The sequence below is a fragment of the Mytilus californianus genome, unplaced genomic scaffold, assembly GCF_021869535.1.
Source record: "Mytilus californianus isolate M0D057914Y unplaced genomic scaffold, xbMytCali1.0.p SCAF_13, whole genome shotgun sequence".
Taxonomy (NCBI): domain Eukaryota; kingdom Metazoa; phylum Mollusca; class Bivalvia; order Mytilida; family Mytilidae; genus Mytilus; species Mytilus californianus.
The window spans coordinates 9,389,394-9,414,227 of record NW_026262615.1 but is presented as its reverse complement, the minus strand read 5'-3'; the positions used below and the strand labels follow the sequence as shown (position 1 = coordinate 9,414,227).

Sequence of the window (24,834 nt, the reverse complement as noted above, 5' to 3'; positions counted from 1 at the left end):
TCCGAAAGGAGTGTGACCACTTGCATTGACAGTGTAAGCAATAAAACCAGGTTCAAACCACCATTTTTTCTTAATATTTCCTGTACCAAGTCAGGAATATGACAGTTGTAATCAAATAGTTCGTTTCTATGTATGTTGGCGTTTGTTGTTGTAGCAGTTAAGTGTTTTTATTGTTCCGTTGTTTTCCTCTTATATTTGATGTGTTTCCCTCGGTGTTGGTTTGTGACCCGGATTTGTTTCAGTTAAATCGTTTGATGACTATTGAACAGCGGTATAATACTATTGCCTTTATTAAGCATGTACTACTGCATGAATGAATCAACCGTCCGCCATTTCCCAAACTGGGAACAATGTCATAGCATACATTGTTATACGTGTGGGATCGATTAGAGTCTAAATTCCACTAAAAATGAAAACAACACTTTTATAAATCTCATTCGTCGGACGCGCTATTCTAGATATTTGAAAGCTAAAAAAGTATAAAAACCCGAACAGTTAAAGAGCTATACGACCAAAAAGGACCTAAGGTAATAGCCAAATTCATCTAGTGATGTAAGTCAACAATAAATGCAATTCGCCAGATTTTGTCTATCCAAATCTCAAACCAAACTGCATTTTTCTGTTTGTTGGCACTCAACATATAAGAATTATTCCTTTTCATTATCTTATGTAGTTCATATTTTAACAAATCATTACAAAACGCAGATAAACAGTGAGCAAGTTAAAAAAAATCGTAATAAATATCGATGAGTTCTGACAATTTTAGATATCTGAATTTGAATTATTCTTTTTATTCTTTTTCAGAAATTGAGGGTGTTGGAAAAGAAAATCAGAAATCAGTGGAAAATACGGATGACAAATACCTGTGTAAAATATGTTTTGATAATCCAGTAGAAGTCACATTTTTGCCGTGTATGCATGTATGCTGCTGTAAGGACTGTAGCGACAAGTTAAAAGCGAAACAATGTCCAATTTGTAGGAAACGGATCAGACAGAGTAGACCTTTGTATTTTGCTTGAAAAATGATAGCTACGTCTGTTGTTACTGCAGGCAAATATCTGATATAAACATATAGTCATTAATTGATATAATGTGTTATACCATATGCATATATTAAAAACAAATTCTCCTCACAATGAAATAAAGGCGTTATGAGGAGGAATAAATCCAACATAAAACCAATCAAGTAACACCCATGCATCAGTAATGTACCTACTAATCATATTTTTGATAATGAGAATTGAGTTAGACGTGGGTACACATCAAATTGAGTATAGTTCTGAACTTCCATGCTATTTGGTCTCTGGTGGATTGTTGTCTCATGGGCAATCATATCACATCTTATTTTTAGATTAACCATAATTCAAGATGAATGGCTATACTGTTTGGACATTAGTATCGACATACTGTAGAAACTTATATTTTGCTATTTTCACAAGGTCATGCTATCCTTAGACTGTCTAATCCATCTTTAAACTAAATCCACAGCATGAGTAATGATTGAACATTTAGTCTGCGGGAACATTATTCATTAGTTGGAATTATCTTTGAACTAGCCTTCAGTAACTGTGAGTACTCTTAGATTGTTTCTTTGTGTTTGGTGTCTTTTTAATACATGCTTGGTGCCAATCAAATGAGTCAAATAATATTTTTAGTTTGTTTTTATGTTGTACTGTTATACTATTGACCTAATTAATTGGAAGTTGTGCTCAGACTCAAGTTTAACCACGCTACATTCTGATTTTGGTTTTCACTGGTTGAACTGAGCTTATTTGCTTTTTGTTTGTTTGTTGTTTCAGAATAAATGAGTCCGTTGTTTGAACAGACACAAAATAACTAAGTATGTCTGCTTCAGAACTTTAATTATTAAAACATAAAATTCGTAAGGATTCCGCGGAACCCAGTGTCTCGCCTACTTTTGCTGTTGGGAGTGTTGGTTCAACAAAAATGGGGAAAAAATTATTAAAAATTTTCCTCTAGATACTATCTTTTGATTGTAAGAAGCTTCTGTCCAAGTTTGGTAAAAAAATCCAGGATGGTTTTTGAATCTAATAAATGTTTTAAAAACTTTAACTGCAGACTGTATGTAATTTTAACTGGAAGAAAACTAAGTCCATTTATAAGTCATATACGGGAAAACAAGAAATATTTTTTTTCAAAATTTCCTTCTAGATACTAGCTTTTTATCATAAACAAGCTTCTGTCCAAGTTTGGAACAAATCCAGGATAGTTTAAGAAAGTTATTAAAATTTTAAAACTTTAACCACAGAGTGAGTGTAATGTTAACTGGCAGAAACATTAAGTCCATTTATAAGTAAAATACGGATAAACAGGATTTTTTTTTACAAAATTCACTTCTGGATACTATCTTATGATCATATAAAACAAGCTTCTGTCCAAGTTTGGTAGACATCCGGAATAGTTTAAGAAAGTTATTAAAATTTCAAAAACTTTAACCACAGAGTGAATATTTGTGGACGCCACCAACGACGGAATGTAGGATCGCTATGTCTCACTTTTGCGAAAAAAGTCGCAGGCTCAACAATAATCGCAAATGTAATATAAGGTGGCACCAAACACATTGACTAGAATTAATTTTGCTCGTCCAATTTTCATAAATTTAAAAAAAAAAATATCTACTGACCCTTTGACAAAAATTAAAAAAAAATCTTAAACCACATACTTTATCGGAAAGTTTCTTTGGATATATAGTAGTTTGACAAACACTCATTGTTGCTTATTCTTTAGTTTTTTATGTTGTGTCATCTGTACTATTATTTGTCTGTTTGTCCTTTTATTTTTGGCCATGGCGTTGTCAGTTTGTTTTTCGATCTATGAGTTTGACTGCATGTCCCTCTGGTATCTTTCGTCCCTCTTTTGATCATTGAGAAGTTAAATAATTCCTTAACAATAGAACGTGATTAAAACGTTCAGCCGTTTTTACAGAGTTATCTCCCTGTAGTGTTATGTACCACCATAAGACGAAAACAAACTGATAATACCATGGCAAAAAAACGAAAACGACGAAAAGACAAATAACAGTACACTTAACACAACATAAGAAAAAATAAAGGCTAAGCAACACAAACGCCACCAAATCCGGTGGTGATCTCAGGTCCTACTGAAGGGTAAGCAGAACCTGCTCCACATGTGGCACCCATCGTGTTGCTCGAGTAAGTATAAACCCAGTGATAAGTCTAATTCGTTTAGTCACATTCAAGATTGTGGTTACAACAAGTGGAACATATCCGTCTTCATCTGTGAAACAGATATTCCATAACGGAGCAAACAACTCATAATAATCTAAGACAGGACATACAACACAATCAACAATGAACAATATAAACTGCACTGATATTATACTTTTTAGGTCCTCAGCATATGATGTTATGCGAACGAATGATTTTGAAAAGTTGTCCTTTTGACACGGTCTTTCAGGTTATATCTGTAACTTAAACAGGAAGTGCTTACTCTTCCTGAGTTCATTTCTTGTTTTGTTTAAGGTATAGAACCACTTATTCAGGCCCGGTCTTAAAGAACATACAAGAAAGTGTTACATATCTTAAACAAAATAGTTCCTACGCATAGCTGTATCTTTGTCAATAGGTGAAATATTTGTGTAGTTGTGGTATCAAATAGAAGCTATGGGACTTGGGATCACTGTAGAACCCTTGTTAAAAGTTTCTTTTGATTAATACAGAAGTATATAAAATTATAATGGGAGGGCACATTTGCCCTGTTGTTCAGATCAGAAGTACCGGTTTTTGTACAATCAAACTTCCGGGAACCAGTACACTCTAATAAGCAATTAAAGGTATGTTAAATTATTGACTAGAATTAATTTTGCTCGTCTAATTTTCATAAATTTAAAAAAAAAATATCTACTGACCCTTTGACAAAAATTTTAAAGAAATCTTGAACCGCATACTTTATCGGAAAGTTTCTTTGGATATATAGTAGTTTGACAAACACTCATTGTTGCTTATTCTTTAGTTTTTTATGTTGTGTCATCTGTACTATTATTTGTCTGTTTGTCTTTTTATTTTTGGCCATGGCGTTGTCAGTTTGTTTTTCGATCTATGAGTTTGACTGTCCCTCTGGTATTTTTCGTCCCTCTTTTGATCATTGAGAAGTTAAATAATTCCTTAACAATAGAACGTGATTAAAACGTTCAGCTGTTTTTACAGAGTTATCTCCCTGTAGTGTTATGTACCACCATAAAGCGAAAACAAACTGATAATACCATGACAAAAAAATGAAAAACGACGAAAAGACAAACAACAGTACACTTAACACAACATAAGAAAAAATAAAGGCTAAGCAACACAAACGCCACCAAAACCGGTGGTGATCTCAGGTCCTACTGAAGGGTAAGCAGAACCTGCTCCACATGTGGCAACCATCGTGTTGCTCGAGTAAGTATAAACCCAGTGATAAATCTAATTCGTTTAGTCACATTCAAGATTGTGGTTACAACAATTGGAACATATCCGTCTTCATTTGTGAAACAGATATTCCATAACGGAAAAAACAACTCATAATAATCTAAGACAGGACATACAACACAATCAACAATGAACAATATAAACTGCACTGATATTTAACTTTTTAGGTCCTCAGCATATGATGTTATGCGAACGAATGATTTTGAAAAGTTGTCCTTTTGACATGGTCTTTAAGGTTATATCTGTAACTTAAACAGGAAGTGCTTACTCTTCCTGAGTTCATTTCTTGTTTTGTTTAAGGTATAGAACCACTAATTCAGGCCCGGTCAGAAAGAACATACAATAAAGTAGTACATATCTAAAACAAAATAGTTCCTCCGCATAGCTGTAACTTTGTCAATAGGTGAAATATTTGTGTAGTTTTGGTATCAAATAGAAGCTATGGGACTTGGAATCACTGTAGAACCCTTGTTAAAAGTTTCTTTTGATTAATAAAGAAGTATATAAAATTATAAAGGGAGGGCACATTTGCCCTGTTGTTCAGATCAGAAGTACCGGTTTTTGTACAATCAAACTTCCGGGAACCAGTACGCTCTAATAAGCATTTAAAGGTATGTTGAATTTTATCTCTTTTCTTGTCTGTTTGGCTGGGATTGTATCACTTATGGTTTTTAATTGCGCTCTTTGTATCTTCACCCTTTTTTCTATATTTTTTCAGTGTATATAACCACATGTAGGAAAATGGAAAACATGGAAAAACAAATGTATTAAAAATCATCAAGTCAGTAGGTTTTGTGTATCAATTGGTACATGCCATGCCCGAAATCAAAAGAGACAAAAACACTATCAATTAATATAATTATAATTTTACCCTCATATTATATACATGATTTATAAGCTAGTTAAAATTCACTCTATAATTTCTATAATGATAAAATTATATAAATATCTTATAAATTATAAAAAACAACCATAACTTTGTAACATTCATTCTTGCTTATTCTCACATGATAATATGAAGAAAGTACTATCATTAGATGGTACTGTAAAATGTGAAATTATTACACTGATTTAATTAATGCGAAAAAATGTGACAGTTTCAGGTTTGCAATAATATAAACTCCAATTGATAATTTCTGTAGTGACCTTCCTTCATATACTTTTAGCAATCACATTAATTAGATCTCACATTTTACCAGTAATCAGTGATTTGCAATAATAAATGCACCCACTAATTTCTGAATTTACAGTACTTGTTCTAGGAAGGAAAATTAAACTGACCAAAATTAACTCATTGAGACTGTTAATTGAATACGTATTAAATGTCAAATAATTTTTTAAATACATAAAGTAACTGAAAAGTCAACAAGTAAAACTGCAAATTTTTCTACAGTAAAATTGTATATGTTGACATGGGAAGGCAACTTTCTAGGTACATGAAGTGATTGTAAAAATCTGGCATACACATTGTCCATTGTCATGTTTTACAAATGAGAAACTAACACATATACATTGTTTTTATCCCTGTTTTACTGCAATAGTGACCTTAATGTTGTTTATTTCTAGAGTTCATTATCTACCTCAAATCAGATCCTGTGATTAAAAATTACACTTCAAACTTATTCATGGCCATTTGAATCTATTTATAAAAAGAAAACAAAAATTGTTACGAAAATTAAAAAAACCAATATATATAACTTTTTGAAAATATCTGTTTACATATGAGAGTTGGGGATCACTGGCTAAGTGGTCTAATTTGCAGGTAACCTTTGAAGTTGTGAGTTCCACACTCCAGCGAGGTGAGTTCAACTCCAATCTCAAATGACAAGGATTTCCATCTTAAGGTCAGTGGGTCTTTCCAGAGTATTCTGGTTTCCTCCACCAAAACAAACATGGCAGACAAGGAAGTTGAAAGAAAAACATTAAATACCAACAGACAAACAAACCAAAGGTTTACGTATGTGAACCTTGTTTCAATTTGTCCTTCTTTAAAATATGTGTTGTGAATGTAGGAGATGTATGAAGTAACTTGACATGCAGATATTGTTTCTATTGAAATAAGTCCTAAAGGCTCTAAATTTCTGAGTATTACCAAAAACAAGATATAATTCAAAAAGACAGCTACCAAACAAAAAAATATATAGAAAAGGGTGTCTTATAAATATACATTCAACATCATGTCTTGCATGTGTACTAACAAAGTTTATTGCTTACAATAACTAAATATTATCACATTACACAGAAGTTACATCAGATTCTGTAATTTTGATTGGCTAAGGCATTTCTAAAGTTATATTTTATTTTTGTATACAAAAAATGCTTCAGTCAAAACTTATAGCACCTCAATAAAATTACAAAAAAGAAGCATTCAATTCTTAAATAAAAGTCTCATTCATACAATAAACAGCATATATATTCATAGCACCCATGCATTTCAGTTCCTGAATTACTTATAATATAATCTTCTATTTTTGTTTCCGATTGATTATTGATTGATCATTTATCATCATTTGAATGTCAAATGGCAGCTATTTTGACCCAATATACACATAGGTTCTTAGTATGTTAACTAATTGATCAACTTGATATTTATACATGCCACTGATAAAGGGGGTGTTTAAAACCTGATAGATACATGGTAGATTAAAACATTTACAAGATCTACTTTCAGATATAATTTAATGAAGCTATGAACAGAATTTTTCAAAGGTAATAGGTGGTTTTCTTGTGACATTAAGTCCTAGAGAAAATTATCCTTTACCGGAAAGAACAAAATTTTGTGGACTATTGATAATAATAAACTAAAAATTTCAAAAAATTGTATCGGACATTCAGTCCAATTAAAAACCTTGATGGTTGGATAGGTGTCCTTAGTGACCTTTGTATGAAGGTATATACGTAAGCCCTTCATTTTCGGGAATAGTGTCTTGTCATGTATATCTACAAGCTCTAAGAATAAAAACTTAAATTTTACATGTTATATATGTAGAAAACTTAAACAACATTTTAAAACATTAACACTTCAGTTAACATTAAAAACAATGAATGCTATAAACAATATATCTAAAGAGCTAACATCAACATCATTTGGATTCGGTGGACAGTTGTCATATTGGCTCGTCTAACTGAAACACTTATTTCAATGTATGGTAGGCTGTCACTGACATAAATAATACATGTATGAATATTTGCACAATACGTCTTCTTTTCTATAAAATGATCTTGAACATTCAAAATATAGATCTATCAGCATGTAGCTTTAATCATTATAATGTATGGAGGGCTATCAATAACACAGTATTTAAATGTATGGAGGGCTATCAGTAACATAGTATTTAAATGTATGGAAAGTCAAGAGCAGCAACCTTTCTTTTCTGTCAAAGAGGAATCTTTTGGCCCATTTAATATTATTCTATCAGTTTCTGCTTCATCTTTGGCTATTGCTTCGTCATTCTGTAGAATCTGAAAAATATTTATTAGAACTTAATAAAAATGAATGTGTGAATGTGTGAATGTGGTAGATTCTTAGCTAGCCTTATCCTTTAAATTCATGATCCGCTATATACTGTAAATTCAGTAATTATTGCAAGGTTTTTATTAATGTGAATAATGCGACTGTGTGAGTATTGCAATAATAAGAACTCGCATTTTGATATCTGATACTTATATCTGTTTGCATTTTTTCTTGAAATTGCAATAATTATTCCCGCATTTTTATCAATTCGCAAGGATAAAAGCATGCAATAATTTCTGATTTTACAGTATTTGAAGTCTTCTCACTGAATATTTCAAAGTTTGATGACTATTTTGCAGACTTCCCGAAACTTCAATTTTTTATTGTTAGACCAGGGACTAATAGGTTGTAAACTTTTGCTGATCCTTCAAAAAATTTGGTGGTCATTCCATTTTAATTGAAAGGTTTGCTCTTTCCGTTTTTCTTTTCATATATAAATTAATTTGGTTTTTGCTTTCATTTCAGTCAATCAATTAAAGTTGCTTTCCTGAAATTCAAGGCAACTCCCCTTTAGCAATGAATGCAAACATAATGGGCTACGTCATTGCGTTTAAATTCAACTGGTTCCAAAAATTACAATTTCAGTTACTATAATAAAGGTAGAAACTGTAACCCAGTATCTCATGATTTGAACAAATTTTCAAAGTGCAACAACGTTTAGCAACGAACTTTAAAGTCTGTTAAAACACTCTGAAAATCAGACTTGCACCAAATGTTAAAGTGCCTGACCTAATGTAATTTTGGTAATCAGGACAGTTTTCGCGAACTCAGATGTTGAACGCCTCATGTCTATCCCATCTAATTTGAAATAAAGGATACACCAGGTACAGTTAAGTCTGCCACATATCTTGACTTGCATCTAGAATTTGACAATGAGGGACGGTTGACAATGAGGGTCGGTTGACAATGAGGGTCGGATGACAATGAGGGTTGGTTGACAATGATGGTCAGTTGACAATGAGGGTCGGTTGACAATGAGGGTTGGTTGACAATGAGGGTCGGTTGCATATTGTACTGTGGATTCATCTATTTTTGTGAATACCACTTTTTCGTGGATTGAGGGGAAATTTAATTTTCAAGAATATTTGATTTTGAGGTTTCGCCAAAGTCTGCATATATGCCTATAAAATATTGAAACTTCATCAAACATTCAAACTTATTGTGAACCTTTACCCAAGAAATCTCCGAAAACTGGTATCCAACAAATAATAATGAATTCACAGTATCTGACCACAAAAATGTCACCTCAATCACTGATTCTTGAAATGAAATCACCGTTAGTTGAACTCATTCCGATGGACATTAAACATGGCAATAATTCCAGTGAAAACAAATTTTTTTTCAACAAAAATAGAAATAAACTTTATTTTCAACAGGCAAATAAGAAAAAATTAAAAATTATAGAATAATAGGAACCAATATCTTTTATTTTACATTCTGAGTAGAAAAGATTGATACTTAAATTTGAATCTGATAATTTTCCACTCCTGAAATGTTCCCTGTAAATGGCACAAATCAGATAAAGTATATTGTTTTCAACAAAACTCAACCAACAATAGGTAGAAACAAGAATATGTGTTCATATGACACCATGATTATTATATTTCAATGTTCAATGAACTGTGAAATCTGTGTCACACCCTAATTTTTAATGAACATTAAATAATTCATTTCATAATGATCATGTGTATTAAGTTTCAAGATGATGTGACCACAAACTACTTTAAACCAGATTATAACTTGATATGGGACAGACGTACAGACTCGAAAACAATATAGCACTCAACAATTTAAGTAGGGGTTTTAAACACATCAAAGAAATTCTTACCCTAGTCACAAGGAATCGAGCTGCTTCATCTATATTTATATTTTCCTTTGCTGACGTCTCAAACCATCCAACAAAACCTTTTTCTTTACAGAAATCATCCATCTGAGACACGTTGTTTACTAATCCTTCTTTGGCTTGATCACACTGACAAATAGAAGTGATACGGCAAGATAAATTAACATGTACAATGAAAATAGAAAAGTACCATTTTAATGTAAAAAATACATAACATCAACTTCAATACTTTACCGCAAGAAGGTTACATATACTTGTTTTACCAGAGGCCCTTCTAATGCATATTTCAGTTTGTTTAAAAAACAAAGTTCCCATACCTGTACATGGCAGTATTAACAAATTATAAGTTAAATAACAGTAACATCAAGGTTGCATAAGTCATTTGGGATCTTTATAGATTTTTAGTAGAAGAAAACGTTTTTTTATCCTAAGCATATAACTAAAGTCTTAAACAGGTCTTAATATATAATCAGGTTATATTTTACCCTCCAAACAGGCCTTTACATCAAAATTTTAGTTATATTAATTGCAATGGTTTTAGGGCTAACAACTGATAGGTATGAGCTAACTTTCCTTGAAAACATATCCCATTTTAATATGCGCATAAGACACTGTAACTAAGTGGTTATGGTTTGTTGCTGTATAACATATTTTTTAAACTTACTTTATTTACCAATAACACACAACATACAGGTGACAAGATCCCTGGCAAGGAACATAACTCATTTTATTTACCAAAAACACACAAGGATCAGGTGACAAGATCCATGGCAGGGGATATAACTTACTTTATTTGTCAGTAAAACACATGGTACAGCTGACAATATCCCTGACAGGGGACATAACTTACTTTATTTGCCAGTAAAATACATGGTACAATTGACAATATCCCTGACAGGGGACATAACTTACTTTATTTGCCAGTAAAACACATGGTACAGGTGACAAGATCCCAGACAGGGGACATAACTTACTTTATTTGCAAGTAAAACACATGGTACAGGTGACAAGATCCCTGCCAGGGGACATAACTTATGTTATTTGCCAGTAAAACACATGGTACAGTTGACAATATCCCTGACAGGGGACATAACTTACTTTATTTGCCAGTAAAACACATGGTACAGGTGACAATATCCCTCACAGGGGACATAACTTACTTTATTTGCAAGTAAAACACATGGTACAGTTGACAATATCCCTGACAGGGGACATAACTTACGTTATTTGCCAGTAAAACACATGGTACAGTTGACAATATCCCTGACAGGGGACATAACTTACTTTATTTGCCAGTAAAACACATGGTACAGGTGACAATATCCCTGATAGGGGACATAACTTACTTTATTTGCCAGTAAAACACATGGTACAGTTGACAATATCCCTGACAGGGGACATAACTTACGTTATTTGCCAGTAAAACACATGGTACAGTTGACAATATCCCTGACAGGGGACATAACTTACTTTATTTGCCAGTAAAACACATGGTACAGGTGTTGAATCTGATAGTGTTACTTTACTATCTAAATCTGCTTTCCATTTAGTGACAGCTTCAAATGTTGATGCTCTTGTAACATCAAAAACAATAAAACATCCAACGGCTTCCTTGTAATAAACACGGGTCATGTTACCAAATCGTTCTTGACCTGAAAAAGTGCCACGTAAAAGGTCAATATTTCACTATTTTAAAAAAATTGTCATTCTGCATCAAAATCCAGTGGTGGGGTTTGTGTTGCTCAGTCATTAATTTTCTATGTTGTGTTTTGTGTACTGTTGTTTGTCTGTTTGTCTTTTTCTTTTTTAACCATAGTGTTGTCAGTTTATTTTTGACTTATGAGTTTGAATGTCCCTTTGGTATCTTTTGCCTCTCTTTTACAATTAGAGTATTGACAATTTTCATACTGCATTTGTACTTTGATGAGCAGTGTTACATGTGGAGCAGCTGCTGCTTATTCTTCTAGAGCACCGGAGTCGACCCCCAGGTTTTTGTGGGGCTTTTGTTGCTCTTTTTGCTCAATATTTTGTTTTCTATGTAGTGTTTTCTGGACTTGTGATCTTTTCATGTTTTTTTCATTTTTTTCATTTTTTTGCCATGGCATTGTCTGTTTGAGGCTGGCTAGGCCTTATGTGACTTCTGGCGCGAAGAGAACTAAGGTTAAGGGTTAAGGTAATGTTATGACTTATGAGCACTGAATGTCCCCTTGGTATCTTCACCGCAGCTTCATCTTTTTCATGATTAACATTAATGTTTTCTAAGAAAAATAATAAAATTTGAGCAGAGACCTATATACTGTTCACTCTTTTTCCTAGTTATCCAGTAACCCACCCTTTTCATATATTTAAAAAAAAAAACAATAATTACTCTTCTTTTTTTGCCACTTTTCACAGTATACTCCTCTAAATTGATGTTCCTTTGTAAAAAGATTAAATCTAAGGCAAATTGAATGCAAAGATATATAAGAATATTACTTTCATGACCTGCATTTTCATTTTCAGAGGTTGACATTTATTATAAATCATACCCTATCATATATTCTTTTTACAAATTACCTAAAGCTATATTGCACTTTTCTATGGAGAGCAAAAATGAATTTGTCATATAATCTAGTGCATTTATAACTGTGGTTTTAAAGATCTTTGCTTCTCTTGTTTTTAACTTTTTGTCATATATTCAGAATACTCTAGTTTTATCCATGTAGTGCCAATAAAATTATGACCTTACACTAATCCGTACTTTTCTTTTCATAGTTTTATTACATATGGTTTTAAAAGCCTTTTTTGAAAATCTTGTAAAATCCTTGTTATTTTTTCATAGTTTTTGAAAGAAAAGAGGTGCCAATGTTAAATGTATGAAAAATCTAGAGAAAATCATTTTCCCGAGAGGAGCGAACATCCTTAATAGCATCTTTCAAAAATTCTTAGCATTTCAGATATCGTACTTATCTCCCTTAAAATATAAATTCTGTGCAAAGACAATTGTACTGTTTTCAGGTGAGTACGATACGTACTTGAAAAGGAGGTGCGGATCATACACAAATGCAGAATATATACTATATATTAATCACATACCTGCAATATCCCATAACTGTAACCTGACAACTGTATCAGCATCCCAATTTAATACCTTTAATGCAAAATCTACACCTATCTATAGTCTCAGTTAGGGAAACCAATGTAGCAAAATAAATCAATTCAAATCAGAACTAATGCAATTTAAAATCACTCCTGGTAGTCATTTTTCACAGTGAAATAACAGTAGAATAATGATTATTCAAAACAGGAGCCTGTAATTCAGTGGATGTTGTTTGTTCCTGTATCTCACATTTGTTTTTCATTTATTGTTTTGTACATGATCAGGCTGTTATTTTTCCTGTTTGAATTATCTAACATTTGTCATTTCTGGGCCTTTTGTAGCTTGCTATTTGGTATGAGCTTTGCTTATTGTTGAAGGCCCTAAGTGACCTATAGTTGCTAACCTTATGTGGTCTCTGGTGGAGAGTTGTCTCAATAGCAATCATAACACATCTTCTTAATTTTATATTCACAATGATCTCTCTCTCTCTACATATATATATATATCATTGGCAATAATTCTAAGTTAGAAATTTTCACCAGGGTTTAGTTTAGTTTACTTCATGATTAAGATAAAATTGTGATAATAAGTCTTGGTTTACGAAACTCTATATATTTCAACACATTTGCGACATGGTCATCCACCCCAAAAACTCTTACAGCTGTTATGTTTATAAAAGGATACAGTAGCTCTGTAATGCTGAGAAAAGAACTGATGAACGTATCGTTTGATGATGCTGGTTTTTCCCGTTCCGAGTTCCCCGATCACTAGGATCTTGTATAAGTGCTCTTTTTTCTCCACTGCAGCTGCCTGTAAGAAATCATAATATTTTAAAATCAACGTCAAAATTGTCCTGAAGGATGTACTTAAATCTAGAATTTAAAATTGATAGTATAGGTTGGAAGAGCAATAGTTAAGGAACAGAATAAGCTAAAAATATTGATAGGTTATGGAGCTCCTTTTCGAGATATTTGATTTTTTTAAAATGGCGGGGAAAGGCTGACTCAGACTTTTAACTTATATTTGCATTGATATTATTTGGGTCTCAAATCGAAAGAAAAGAAATCTAGAATCTGCTTAAATTTTGGTAAATTACCTTTTATGAGCTATTGAAGTCTTAAATGAAAAGAAAAATGGGTGTTATGGGGCAAAATATTTTACCCTGTACAGAAGGAAAAAAACCAAGGAGTCCGAACATCTGACACAAATTCCTAAACCTCACCTAAGTACATCCTTAAATTCGAAAGAATATACAATAAAATATTTATGAATTGATACTGTGAATTCATTTTATTTTAGTGAATTGAGGATACTCTATTCCTTGGGTATCACAAATTCTGCATATATGTACATCATGTACATGATGTATGTAGAAAATTTGTGATTCTTTGAATATTTCAATTGATCAATGTTTACTGGTTCACCATTACCTATAATTCAAAACAAGTATCTAGCAAAAATAGAATTCACAGTACATCAATTTTCCTAAAAATCAACAAATACCTGAAAAATTGATGTATTTTAATTCTTAAGTCAGTAAATCAAATTTTTTTGTAAAATTGTTTGTTTTTTTTTAAGAAAATAAATATATTTTTCTAGGTTAAATTTAGGTACCAACATAAAGTTTATTCTGGACAAGTAACCAGATGTATAAATTTTATGAATTATCAAAGTTTCAAAATAATAAAACAAACAATATATCAATGGTGTACAAAAAGAAGTATTTGATGAGGAATACAATGAATTTGACAGCAACTTTATATCTATACTTACACACATTTGTAGAGAAACAAGTTTATATTTAACACGACAGTCACATGATGTACTGTCAGTAGCGGTCAAGAGTTCCTGCAGCTTGGGAGGCATTGATTAGACAAACAAGAGAGCATTTATAATGAAGTATACGGGCTCCTCTGATACAGACCATTTATACATCTAATTTCATACATTCGTGTGAATCCTGATTGTCAATTAATTACTGACCACAATATTTCAACATTGTGTAATTAGTATTGTACATGATGATGATTCTATTGAAATTTAAATATTTTCTTACCAGTAGGAAAGATAACTGTCTTAGCTACAATGATTTCAGATTTTTAATAGCTTAGGTCATGTAGGCCAAATAACAAAAATATTTGTTTTGAATTTCCTCGCCTTAACTACAGGCCTCTTTATGATACCCTACAGAGTTTAAAAAGTTTTTTTTGTACTTTTGTTTGTGTTTTATGGCAAAATTGCAGGTCTACCAACCAAATCAAGGTTTAAAAACATTAAACAAAATACAAAAGAATTCCTACTGAACACACACATTTTGTTTGTTTGGCCTTTTAATATGTTTAATATTTAAATCAAATTTAAGTGACCAAGGGCTTAAAAAGTCGATGTTGACCTGGAGTTTTTACATCCTAGTCCCTATGGTCTTTACATTGGAGGTCAGGCTTCGTTACACATCTCCCTATTGTCATATGTACATATAATACAATGATTATAGATTTAATGAAGTTGACCTTTAGATAACCTTTAGTAGGATCTCAGAAACTGACCTTGTAATCACAAAATTTCATTTTGATCAAACAAACACAAAAATGATTTCAATTAACACGAGGCTACTTTAGCCAGATACAAATGTGCATCTTACAATAATTATCATAAGACAAATATTATAAGTCAACTTATACCTTTAGTATCTGAATACTTTATCATGTATATCCTAAAAACAAAAACCTAATTGTGATTTCATGAAGTTCTTGTAGCATGAGGATAATAAATTAAACAAACTCTGTATTGAAAGTTGTAGGGGATATATGCTTCACATAGTCGACAGAGTTTCGACACTAACGGTAGTGCGATAGCCCTGTTCCCTCCTATTTTTATAGAGGACTACAAACATTGTCACTTAATTAATTAACTATAGTCATTCTGACTACTTGATCATGTTGATAAGACTAAGAATCAGACAAATTCATTTAATTCATCCTGATTATTTTTATTCTTGTAGGACAAATTGCTTAAAGGTTGAAATAAGAGACAATGGCTAACCTTTCAGGAGCAATACTTATACAACTGTCTTTTATTTACTGGTAGAAGTAAATAATTTTGGATTTATCTCCCTTAATCTTTTAAAGGACAGTTATTTGTTTCTCTCCTTTAATAGAGTGTTTAATAGTCTGTATGTCAAAAATGTTTTACTATTCTAGAAAGTATTATAATTTCATGGACAAAGAACATCATATACTTTGTCTAAATATTAAAATTCATTTGGTCTTTTCACGGGAAATTATTTAATCTAGTAAGTAGTTAATACTCATTAACATAAATAGTTGTTGAAACTTTTAACCAGTTATACACAAATATTTTGGGTAAACCATCAATTATGAATTTGAAGCATATACAAAGTAAAAATTCTGTAAACCCATATATATACTTTATTGATGTCATAAATAAAACTCTAATAAAACGCATTGTTAACATTATATTGAACGAGGTGATATATGGCCAGTGACTGTATATCACAAATTATAATATACTGTCAATCCAATTTGACTGTGCAAATACATGTAGCACAGTTGCAGTATATACATTGGAAGTCTCTGGGGACGAATAAATTCAAAAGATACAGTAAGTACATTTTCCGTAGAAAGACTATTAACTGGTTTTACTTCTGAGTTCTTCCAAAGACATCTAATCTTACTTTTATTACATAGTATTGTGATGATTCAATCCATCCATTTTGGTTGGTTGGTAAATCACAATTATACAACACAGTACTCGTGGTACTTAGGTCACTGTATACATCCATTATATTCACTATCCAATGAAATTCTTATTTTTCTTATTTAAAAACACAGTACTCACTAGTCATTGTATCTAATAATTTTGATTGTTTATTTTATATCTAATGATTAAATAATTCAACCCACTTAAACATGTTAAACTTTATAAAAAAAAAAGTAATTTAAGAAATTCCATTTGACAGTATATATACATAATATATATAGCTGTCTGATTGTCAATCATACCACATCTTCTGATCTTTATATAGCAATAAAGTTAAATGAACAAAGTACTAAAGTGACATCCTGGTTTATCTCCCTTGCAGAAAATAATCCTAGCAATTTTTTAATCACATGATATCCTTGGACTATATCATTGATATTTTTGAAAAACTTTTGCCTCAAAATTCATAGGTGAATGAAATCCTGGAAACAAGCACAGGATTATTTGGCAAAATATCTTCAGACTAAAATTATAAATCTGTTTTAAGAGAACATGCATAAAATATTTGCCACTGGATACAAAGCAAAAAAAACAATCAATCAATATAAAAAATTGTTTTCAAGAGAATGGACATTTCTCATTGGAAAAGTCAGGACCTACAGAAAAAATCTTTTCAAGAGACCCTTCACTTTACAGATTACATTAGGACTCTTTCTAAAATCTGAGACTTTAAAATTAAACTGTTTACAGAATGTCCCTATCTTTTATTTATCTTTATAATTCATTTATTCAATCTTTTGTCCATTGATTTTCATGTATTTTGCCTTGTTTTTTGTTGGGGTTTTTCCTTTATCATTTGATCAATTTGGAAAAAATATCTTTTATTTCACAAACATCTGGTCCCTCGGTCATAAAACTTTACTCAGTACTCGGAGGCTCGAAACACCAAATCCAGTGCTTTGATTGGTCGATTTCTGAGTCTGAGGCCATTAATTGTACTCGAAAGTTTTATGACCAGAAGGCCTGTAAGTGTTGACCTTCACATATATACATATTCTATAAATAATGTACAGTTATACATCTTTTATATATTTTTTTGTTTTATTCTTATTTATAGTTTCCTTTATCATTCATTAATTCCTTTTAATTCCATTGATTTTTCATTTATTTTGCTTTGTTTAGAAAAATTTGCATTTGTAATGTGTCTTGTTGACCTAATGTCATTATCTATGAATATTATGTACAGTATTGCCATTCAAGATTAGTGATAGATTTTAAGATCAGGATGTTATTGTCATCTAACATGTCTAATCTCTATGTGAGTCATCTGTCAATGCAAAATCTCATATATAGTTATCATGGTTACATTGGATTGAATTAAAATGAAGGGTAGCCAGATGTGGATTCAGATGGGGTGCATCCAGCCCTCACCCCCTAAAAAAGACAAAACTTATGGAAATTTACAGCCAATTTTGGTTCAAAATATTAGGTCCTAAAATTCCCTTTTCTCAGGATAATGCCTAATATAGACCCTGAGATTTAACATGGATTGACTAAATGTCTGCCAGAATCTCACTTTACTTGATAGTTACTGTAATAAAGTTTAAGAGGGTTGATATGAGGCACAATGGAGACCTTTCAGGTATTAACTTAACTCTGAGTACTCAGGGTACAAAATTGTGTATGAAAAACACCAAAATCAAGTTATTCAATTGATTGATGTCTTAGTACAAAAATAGTACTCAAAATGTTTATGATCATGAAGCCTGATATGACAATGAATGATCAAGTTTTGCTAAAAATAACATTAACAACAAGTAGTTGATGCTAGTTGATGCTAACAGTACTTAGGCCAAATACAATTAAATATGTGGTCTTGGTTACATGAGGGGCCTGATGAGGGGGTCTCATGACGATTCATGAGTTGATTTTTTTGTCAATCACGATTCACAGAAAATAAATTTCCATGATCACGGATCACGAAAATATAAAAAAAAAAATCTGTAGAAAAACGGATCACGATAGCGAAAATGCGCCGATCACGAAGAACGAAAATAACCCATCAGGCCCCTCTTACATTGTTCGAAAAAAAAATAGGGTAGGTAGGTAAAGTTCTTTTTTATTTCGATATTTTTTTACAAAGAATGTATAAACATATGACACATTGTGACTTTCACAACATGAACAGTTTAAAGCTTACTTAAAAATGTTAAAAAAAGAAGCGTTTAAAAAATGTCAAAAATCTTTCATCAGATGTTCTTCAAATTTTACTTATGGGACCTTCTCCTTTGAAGAATATGTCTATAAAACTTTTAATAGATATAAGATTATGTGGTATGGGTGCCAATGAGACGACTCTCCATCCAAGTCAAAATTTATAAAAGTAAACCATTATAGGTCAAAGTACGGTCTTCAACAGGGAGCCTTGGCTCACACTGAACAGCAAGCTATAAAGGGCCCCAAAAGTTACTAGTGTAAAACCATTCAAACGGGAAAACCAAAGGTCTAATCTATATAAAAAATGAGAAACGAGAAACACTTATGAACCACATCAACAAACAACAACTACTGAACATCAGATTCCTGACTTAGGACAGGTGCAAACAATTGCAGCAGGTTTAAATGTTTTAATGGTACCAAACCTTCACCCTTATCTGAAACAATAGTGTAACATCACAACATAGAAAGACACACTAGAAAATATCAATTGAAATGGCTTAACTCAATCAAAAGACATATTAACACCAGTGATTCATTTAAAACTTAGATGGTAGAGAAAAGAGTTCTAATGACACTTGAATTCAAAGGTTATTCTTACCCTGTTGACTTTTATTACATAATAGTCTGATGATTCAATCCATCCAATTTGGTTGGCTGCTGATTGACAATTACTATCCAATGACATTTTATCTTATTTTTCACAACACAATTATCAGGCGACTGATTATACGTCCATTTCGATTTTATGATGATTGACATTCATTATCAATAAAATGCATTTTTCTAATCAAATCAAATCTATGATTCTTTTCAATTGCAATAAGCTGCATATATATATATATAATTCAATGATCAGACTTGTAATGTGATGTTACGGTTTTGTTTTGTGGTCATGTCCATGTTAAAATATTCAAAAAATAATGACTGCCAATGAATAATTAAATCCAAATTGTTTAAGCACAAAAAATCATTGATTTATTAATGTTTTGTCTGAAGCGAAATAATTTAACTATTGTGATTTATTTGGGCCCAAATTTTTAAAGAAAAGGAGTACACTATATTCACAAGAAATAAGAGTCCAGGAAAATTTGTCCAATAATTCAGAGCGCTTATAAGTTGTTTCATAAAATAGATCAAATTGCCATCATAATGTTTGGTTGAATATATTTACATCCCAAAATATTTACTTCCACAATTTAAATATGAATTTCATATTTGTTTTATAATACAGAAAAGAACATTCAAGAACTTTCAACAAATTTCTTTCAAATGTATAAAAATGTCAACTGTAGATAAGATGCATCTGTCCTCCTAGTATATCTAGATTTACATGTTTGATATTGTAGCTTCATCAATTCCTTCCATTCTAAATAAAATTTTAAAAGTTATATCATCTATTTAAAAGTACAAATTCATCCTATTTTATATACAGTGGCATAAGGAATTTTTTGGGTAAAAATGTGTAAATTGTAAATTTTACATTGTACAAATAACTGTAATTAAAGTGAGAACATTGTATCCTGTCAATCTGAATGATAAAGTTGATATTTAACAACAACCTTAAGATTGTGTTGATCAATCACTTTTCAACATTTCATATAATCTACAGCCTTTATATGTTTCATGTTCCTTCCTTTAAACAAGAATTAAGTAATTCTAAATGTTTATTCCATGAAACAAGAAATTTTTGAGGGAAGTTCAAATATATAGCTCCAGTGTTTAAGAAGAGATATGACCATGCAGCAGAAAGCAAGCTTAACATACTGTAAATTCAGAAATTAATGTGTGTATTTGTTATTAAAAATGAGGGGCCTGATGGGTTATTTTTGTTCTTCATGATCGGCGCATTTTCGCTATCGTGATCCGTTTTTCTACAGATTTATTTTTTTTTATATTTTCGTGATCGGTGATCATGGACATTTATTTTCTGTGAATCGTGATTGACAAAAAAATCAACTTGTGAATCGTGATGAGACCCCCCATCAGGCCCCTCACAAATGACTGAAATAATGCAATTGCAAAAGATTTTGTGAAAGAAAATTACTACTAGCTGTTCTCTTTTTTTTTCAAATTCTAGACTTTTGTTGATCATTCAAAATATTTGAAAATTTATCTATCTAGAGATTTAGGGGCACATTGTATTCCAAGATCAGGCCAACATAGAAGAGAGGCAGAGGATACCAAGAGAATATTCAATATTATAGAAGTCCAAGACAAACTGACAACACTATACCAAAAAGACAAACAACAATACTGTAAATTCAGACATGGAATTGGAGGAACCTTACAGTAGTCATGTTAGTAATATACACAAATCTAAATCTGAACAAGAATGTGTCCATAGTACATGGATGCCCCACTCGCACTATCATTTTCTATGTTCATAATGAAAGTTCTGTAATTGAAGCAAAACATACAGAATTTTACCCTGAATAATTAAATGTTTCTAAATATTTCGAAAAAAAAACCTGATAATTCTTATGAATTTAAAAGTATCATCACATGATCATAGAATGGTATAACTTAGTATAAGATAAAGGTGAGTGTATGTCCATCACTTTGATTAAGCGTCAAACAATAAGAGATACAGGGAATGGTAAATGTTGGTCTCAGAACAAATTACTATAACTAAAAATTTAAAATTAACATTTAATTTTAAAAAAAAATTCGTAAGGGTTCCGCTGAACCCAGTGTCTCGCCTACTTTTGCTGTTATTTGCAGGCTCACACTAAAATAGGGAAAAAATTATTAAAAATTTTCCTCTAGATACTATCTTTTGATTGGTAAAAATCCAGGATCGTTTTTGAATCTTTTAAATGTTTTAAAAACTTTAACTGCAGACTGTATGTAATATTTAACTGGAAGAAAAACTAAGTTCATTTATAAGTAATATACGGAAAAACAGGAAATAAATTTTTACAAAATTTCCTTCTAGATACTAGCTTTTGATCGTAAACAAGCTTCTGTCCAAGTTTGGTACAAATCCAGGATAGTTTAAGAAAGTTATTAAAATTTTAAAAACTTTATCCACAGAGTGAATGTAATGTTAACTGGCAGAAAAACTAAGTCCATTTATAAGTAAAATACGGATAAACAGGATTTTTTTTTTACAAAATTTACTTTTGGATACTATCTTATGATCATAAACAATCTTCTGTCCAAGTTTGGTAGAAATCCAGGATAGTTTAAGAAAGTTATTAAAATTTTAAAAACTTTAACCACAGAGTGAATGTAATGTTAACTGGCAGAAAAACTAAGTCCATTTAAAAGTAAAATACGGATAAACAGGAATTTTTTTTTACAAAATTTACTTCTGGATACTATCTTATGATCATAAACAAGCTTCTGTCCAAGTTTGGTAGAAATGCAGGATACGTTTAAGAAAGTTATTAAAATTTCAAAAACTTTAACCACAGAGTGAATATTTATTTAGTCTGCCGCTGCCGACGACGGAATGTAGGATCGCTATGTCTCACTTTTGCGACAAAAGTCAAAGGCTCGACAATCATGAGATCCATATCAGGTTTACAGCTTGTTGCATTGTACTACCTAGGGAGATTTTCTGACTTTTTAAAGATGTGACAAGTTACAAGTGAACAGTACCTATTATATTGTCAGTCTGATTTATAAATGTTTGAAGACACAACAAAACATTGACCATGTTTACCTTGTAGAAGTGATGCTATAATTCAAACAGAGCTATTATATTGTCACCTAATTATACTCTGACAGCTTCTTTTTTTTTTATTCAATAACAATCATGAATTAGTCTCACAGCTTCTTTTTCTTAATGCCATAACAATTATGAATTATGTGACTTTAAATGCACCAAACTAAAGAACTACAAGCAGAATATTTAGCATTGCACAAGATACATGATTTATGCACATAAATGATCATTGCTGAAATAATAAGATCACATATATAAGGAATCATCTTTTATAAACTCTGGACAATTTAGAGCTTGATATATTGTCTTGTTTTTGTTGTTGGGTTGCTGTCTCATTGACTTATATCTCACATCTCCCTTCTCCTCAGTTTTATATCAAAACTTACTTACCATATTATATATATAATCAGTCAAATCAGTCAGGGGTGCTACTTAAACAAGTGATTTCATCATCACTTATTTCAGTGATTTGATAAATTCAGTTATCACCTATTTAAGTGATTTTAGTGTTTTCTTTGATCTTCAAATGCTAATTTCATTGATTTTCCATATTTTCACAATCTTTTCTATAATTTTCCTACATAAATCAATTATCCCTTTTTCTTTGTATATTAATTTCACCAGTGCGCTTGTGCAGTAAGTTAGTGCCTAAAGCTTTTAAAAGTACCCTTGGGAATTTTTCTGTAATCAAAAATTCATTAACTACTCTTACTATCAGACAAAGATCAACAATATTAGGTAACCTGATTGGTTTTCTTTAGGGTTAGAATGATCTACTTCAAGGTTATGACCTGATCTACAAACTATTCCAGTTTTTGCATATTTTAAAATAAAATGCTCCGCTGGGGCGCAGCTTGATACGACCGCAGAGGTCGAACCCTGAACAGTTGGGGCAAGTATGGACACAACATTCAAGCTTGATACAGCACTGAATTTGGATTGTAATTAAATATTTGACACAGCATAGGTTTCTCACACAGAATGAAAGTTGTCTAAGAACTTAAAATTTTTTAATTTACCTATTCAAACCATATCATTATTATTTGCTTTTATATATAAATCAGAAATAACCAATTTAAAATGGAAAATTTTAAAGAAAAAAAAGGAAAAAAAAATCCCCCCCCCCAATTTTTTGAAACCCCCTTATGATTCATCACCCCCAAACTCAATCCCAGCCTTCCCTTTGTGGTATGGTACCTTGCAGTACAATTTCAGAGAGATCCATACACTTGAACACAAATTATTGTCTGGAAACTAGAAAAATGCTTGGGTTTTTTGCACCTTTTTGGCCCCAAATTCCTAAAAGTTTAGGGCAATTACCCCCAAACTCAAACCAAGCTTTCCCTTTGTGATATGGAACCTTGTAGTACAATTTCATAAAGATCCATACACTTACACACAAGTTATTGTCATGAAACTAGAAAAATGCTTGTTTTTTTGCCCCTTTATGGCCCCTAATTCCTAACATTTTGAGACAATTACCCCCAAAAACAATCCCAGCCTTCCCTTTGTGGTATGGTACCTTGCAGTACAATTTCAGAGAGATCCATACACTTGAACACAAGTTATTGTCTGGAAACTAGAAAAATGCTTATTTTTGGCCCCTTATTCCTAAACGTTTTGGGCAAGTACCCCCAAACTCAATTCCAGCTTTCCCTTTGTGATATGGAACCTTGTAGTACAATTTCATAAATATCCATACACTTACACACAAGTTATTGTCATGAAACTAGAAAAATGCTTGTTTTTTGCCCCCTAATTCCTAAAATTTGGAGGCAATTACCCCCAAAATCAATCCCAGCATTCAAACCCTCAATCAGCATCATTTAACAGTAATATCTAAAAATGGAAATTACATAATAATGGTATTAAAATAGAAAATGACATCATAGTCATGGCTAAAAATAAACAAAATCCTTAATCAGCAACATTTTACAGTAATATCTAAAAATAAAATTCCTTTGTAACCATAAAAGCCCATTTAAATACATCATGACAGATATTAAAATAGAAAATGACATCATAGTCATGGCTAAACATAGCAAAAACCTTAATCAGCATCATTTAACAGTAATATCTAAAAATTAAAATTTCTTTGCAACCATAAAAGTAAAATAGAAAATGACATCATAATCATAGCTAAAAATAAACAAAAAATGTTTTTATTACCAAATTTTAAATGGAGTTTATTAAACTAAAACAATAAATTTGCAACCATAAAACCCCATTTAAACACATCATAAAAGTATTAAATAATTCAACTACATCATAAGGCTATAAAAATAGAAAATGACTTCATAGTCAAGGCTAAAGGTAAACAAAAAACCTTCATCAGCAAAATTT

General features: G+C 31.5%; 1 protein-coding gene across 4 annotated transcripts in view; it reads right to left on the bottom strand.

Annotated features, from left to right (window-relative positions):
- Window positions 1–24,834, bottom strand: part of LOC127723149 (ras-related protein Rab-32-like) — a 46,381-nt gene that overhangs the window by 9,558 nt on the left and 11,989 nt on the right. The window contains exons 2-6 of one of the 4 annotated variants that reach the window (XR_007991902.1): window positions 13,566–13,691; window positions 12,878–12,956; window positions 11,273–11,454; window positions 9,788–9,931; window positions 5,592–7,907 (exon numbers count right to left, since the gene is read on the bottom strand). Coding sequence is in view for 1 of the 4 variants with exons in the window: in XM_052229650.1 (XP_052085610.1) it covers window positions 7,797–7,907; window positions 9,788–9,931; window positions 11,273–11,454; window positions 12,878–12,956; window positions 13,566–13,691 (642 nt within the window). In the remaining 3 variants the exon portion in view is untranslated. Of the gene's footprint in view, window positions 1–5,291; window positions 7,908–9,787; window positions 9,932–11,272; window positions 11,455–12,877; window positions 12,957–13,565; window positions 13,692–24,834 lie in introns of those variants that run through there. The other 3 variants (XR_007991903.1, XR_007991904.1, XM_052229650.1) reach the window with 3 other exon arrangements.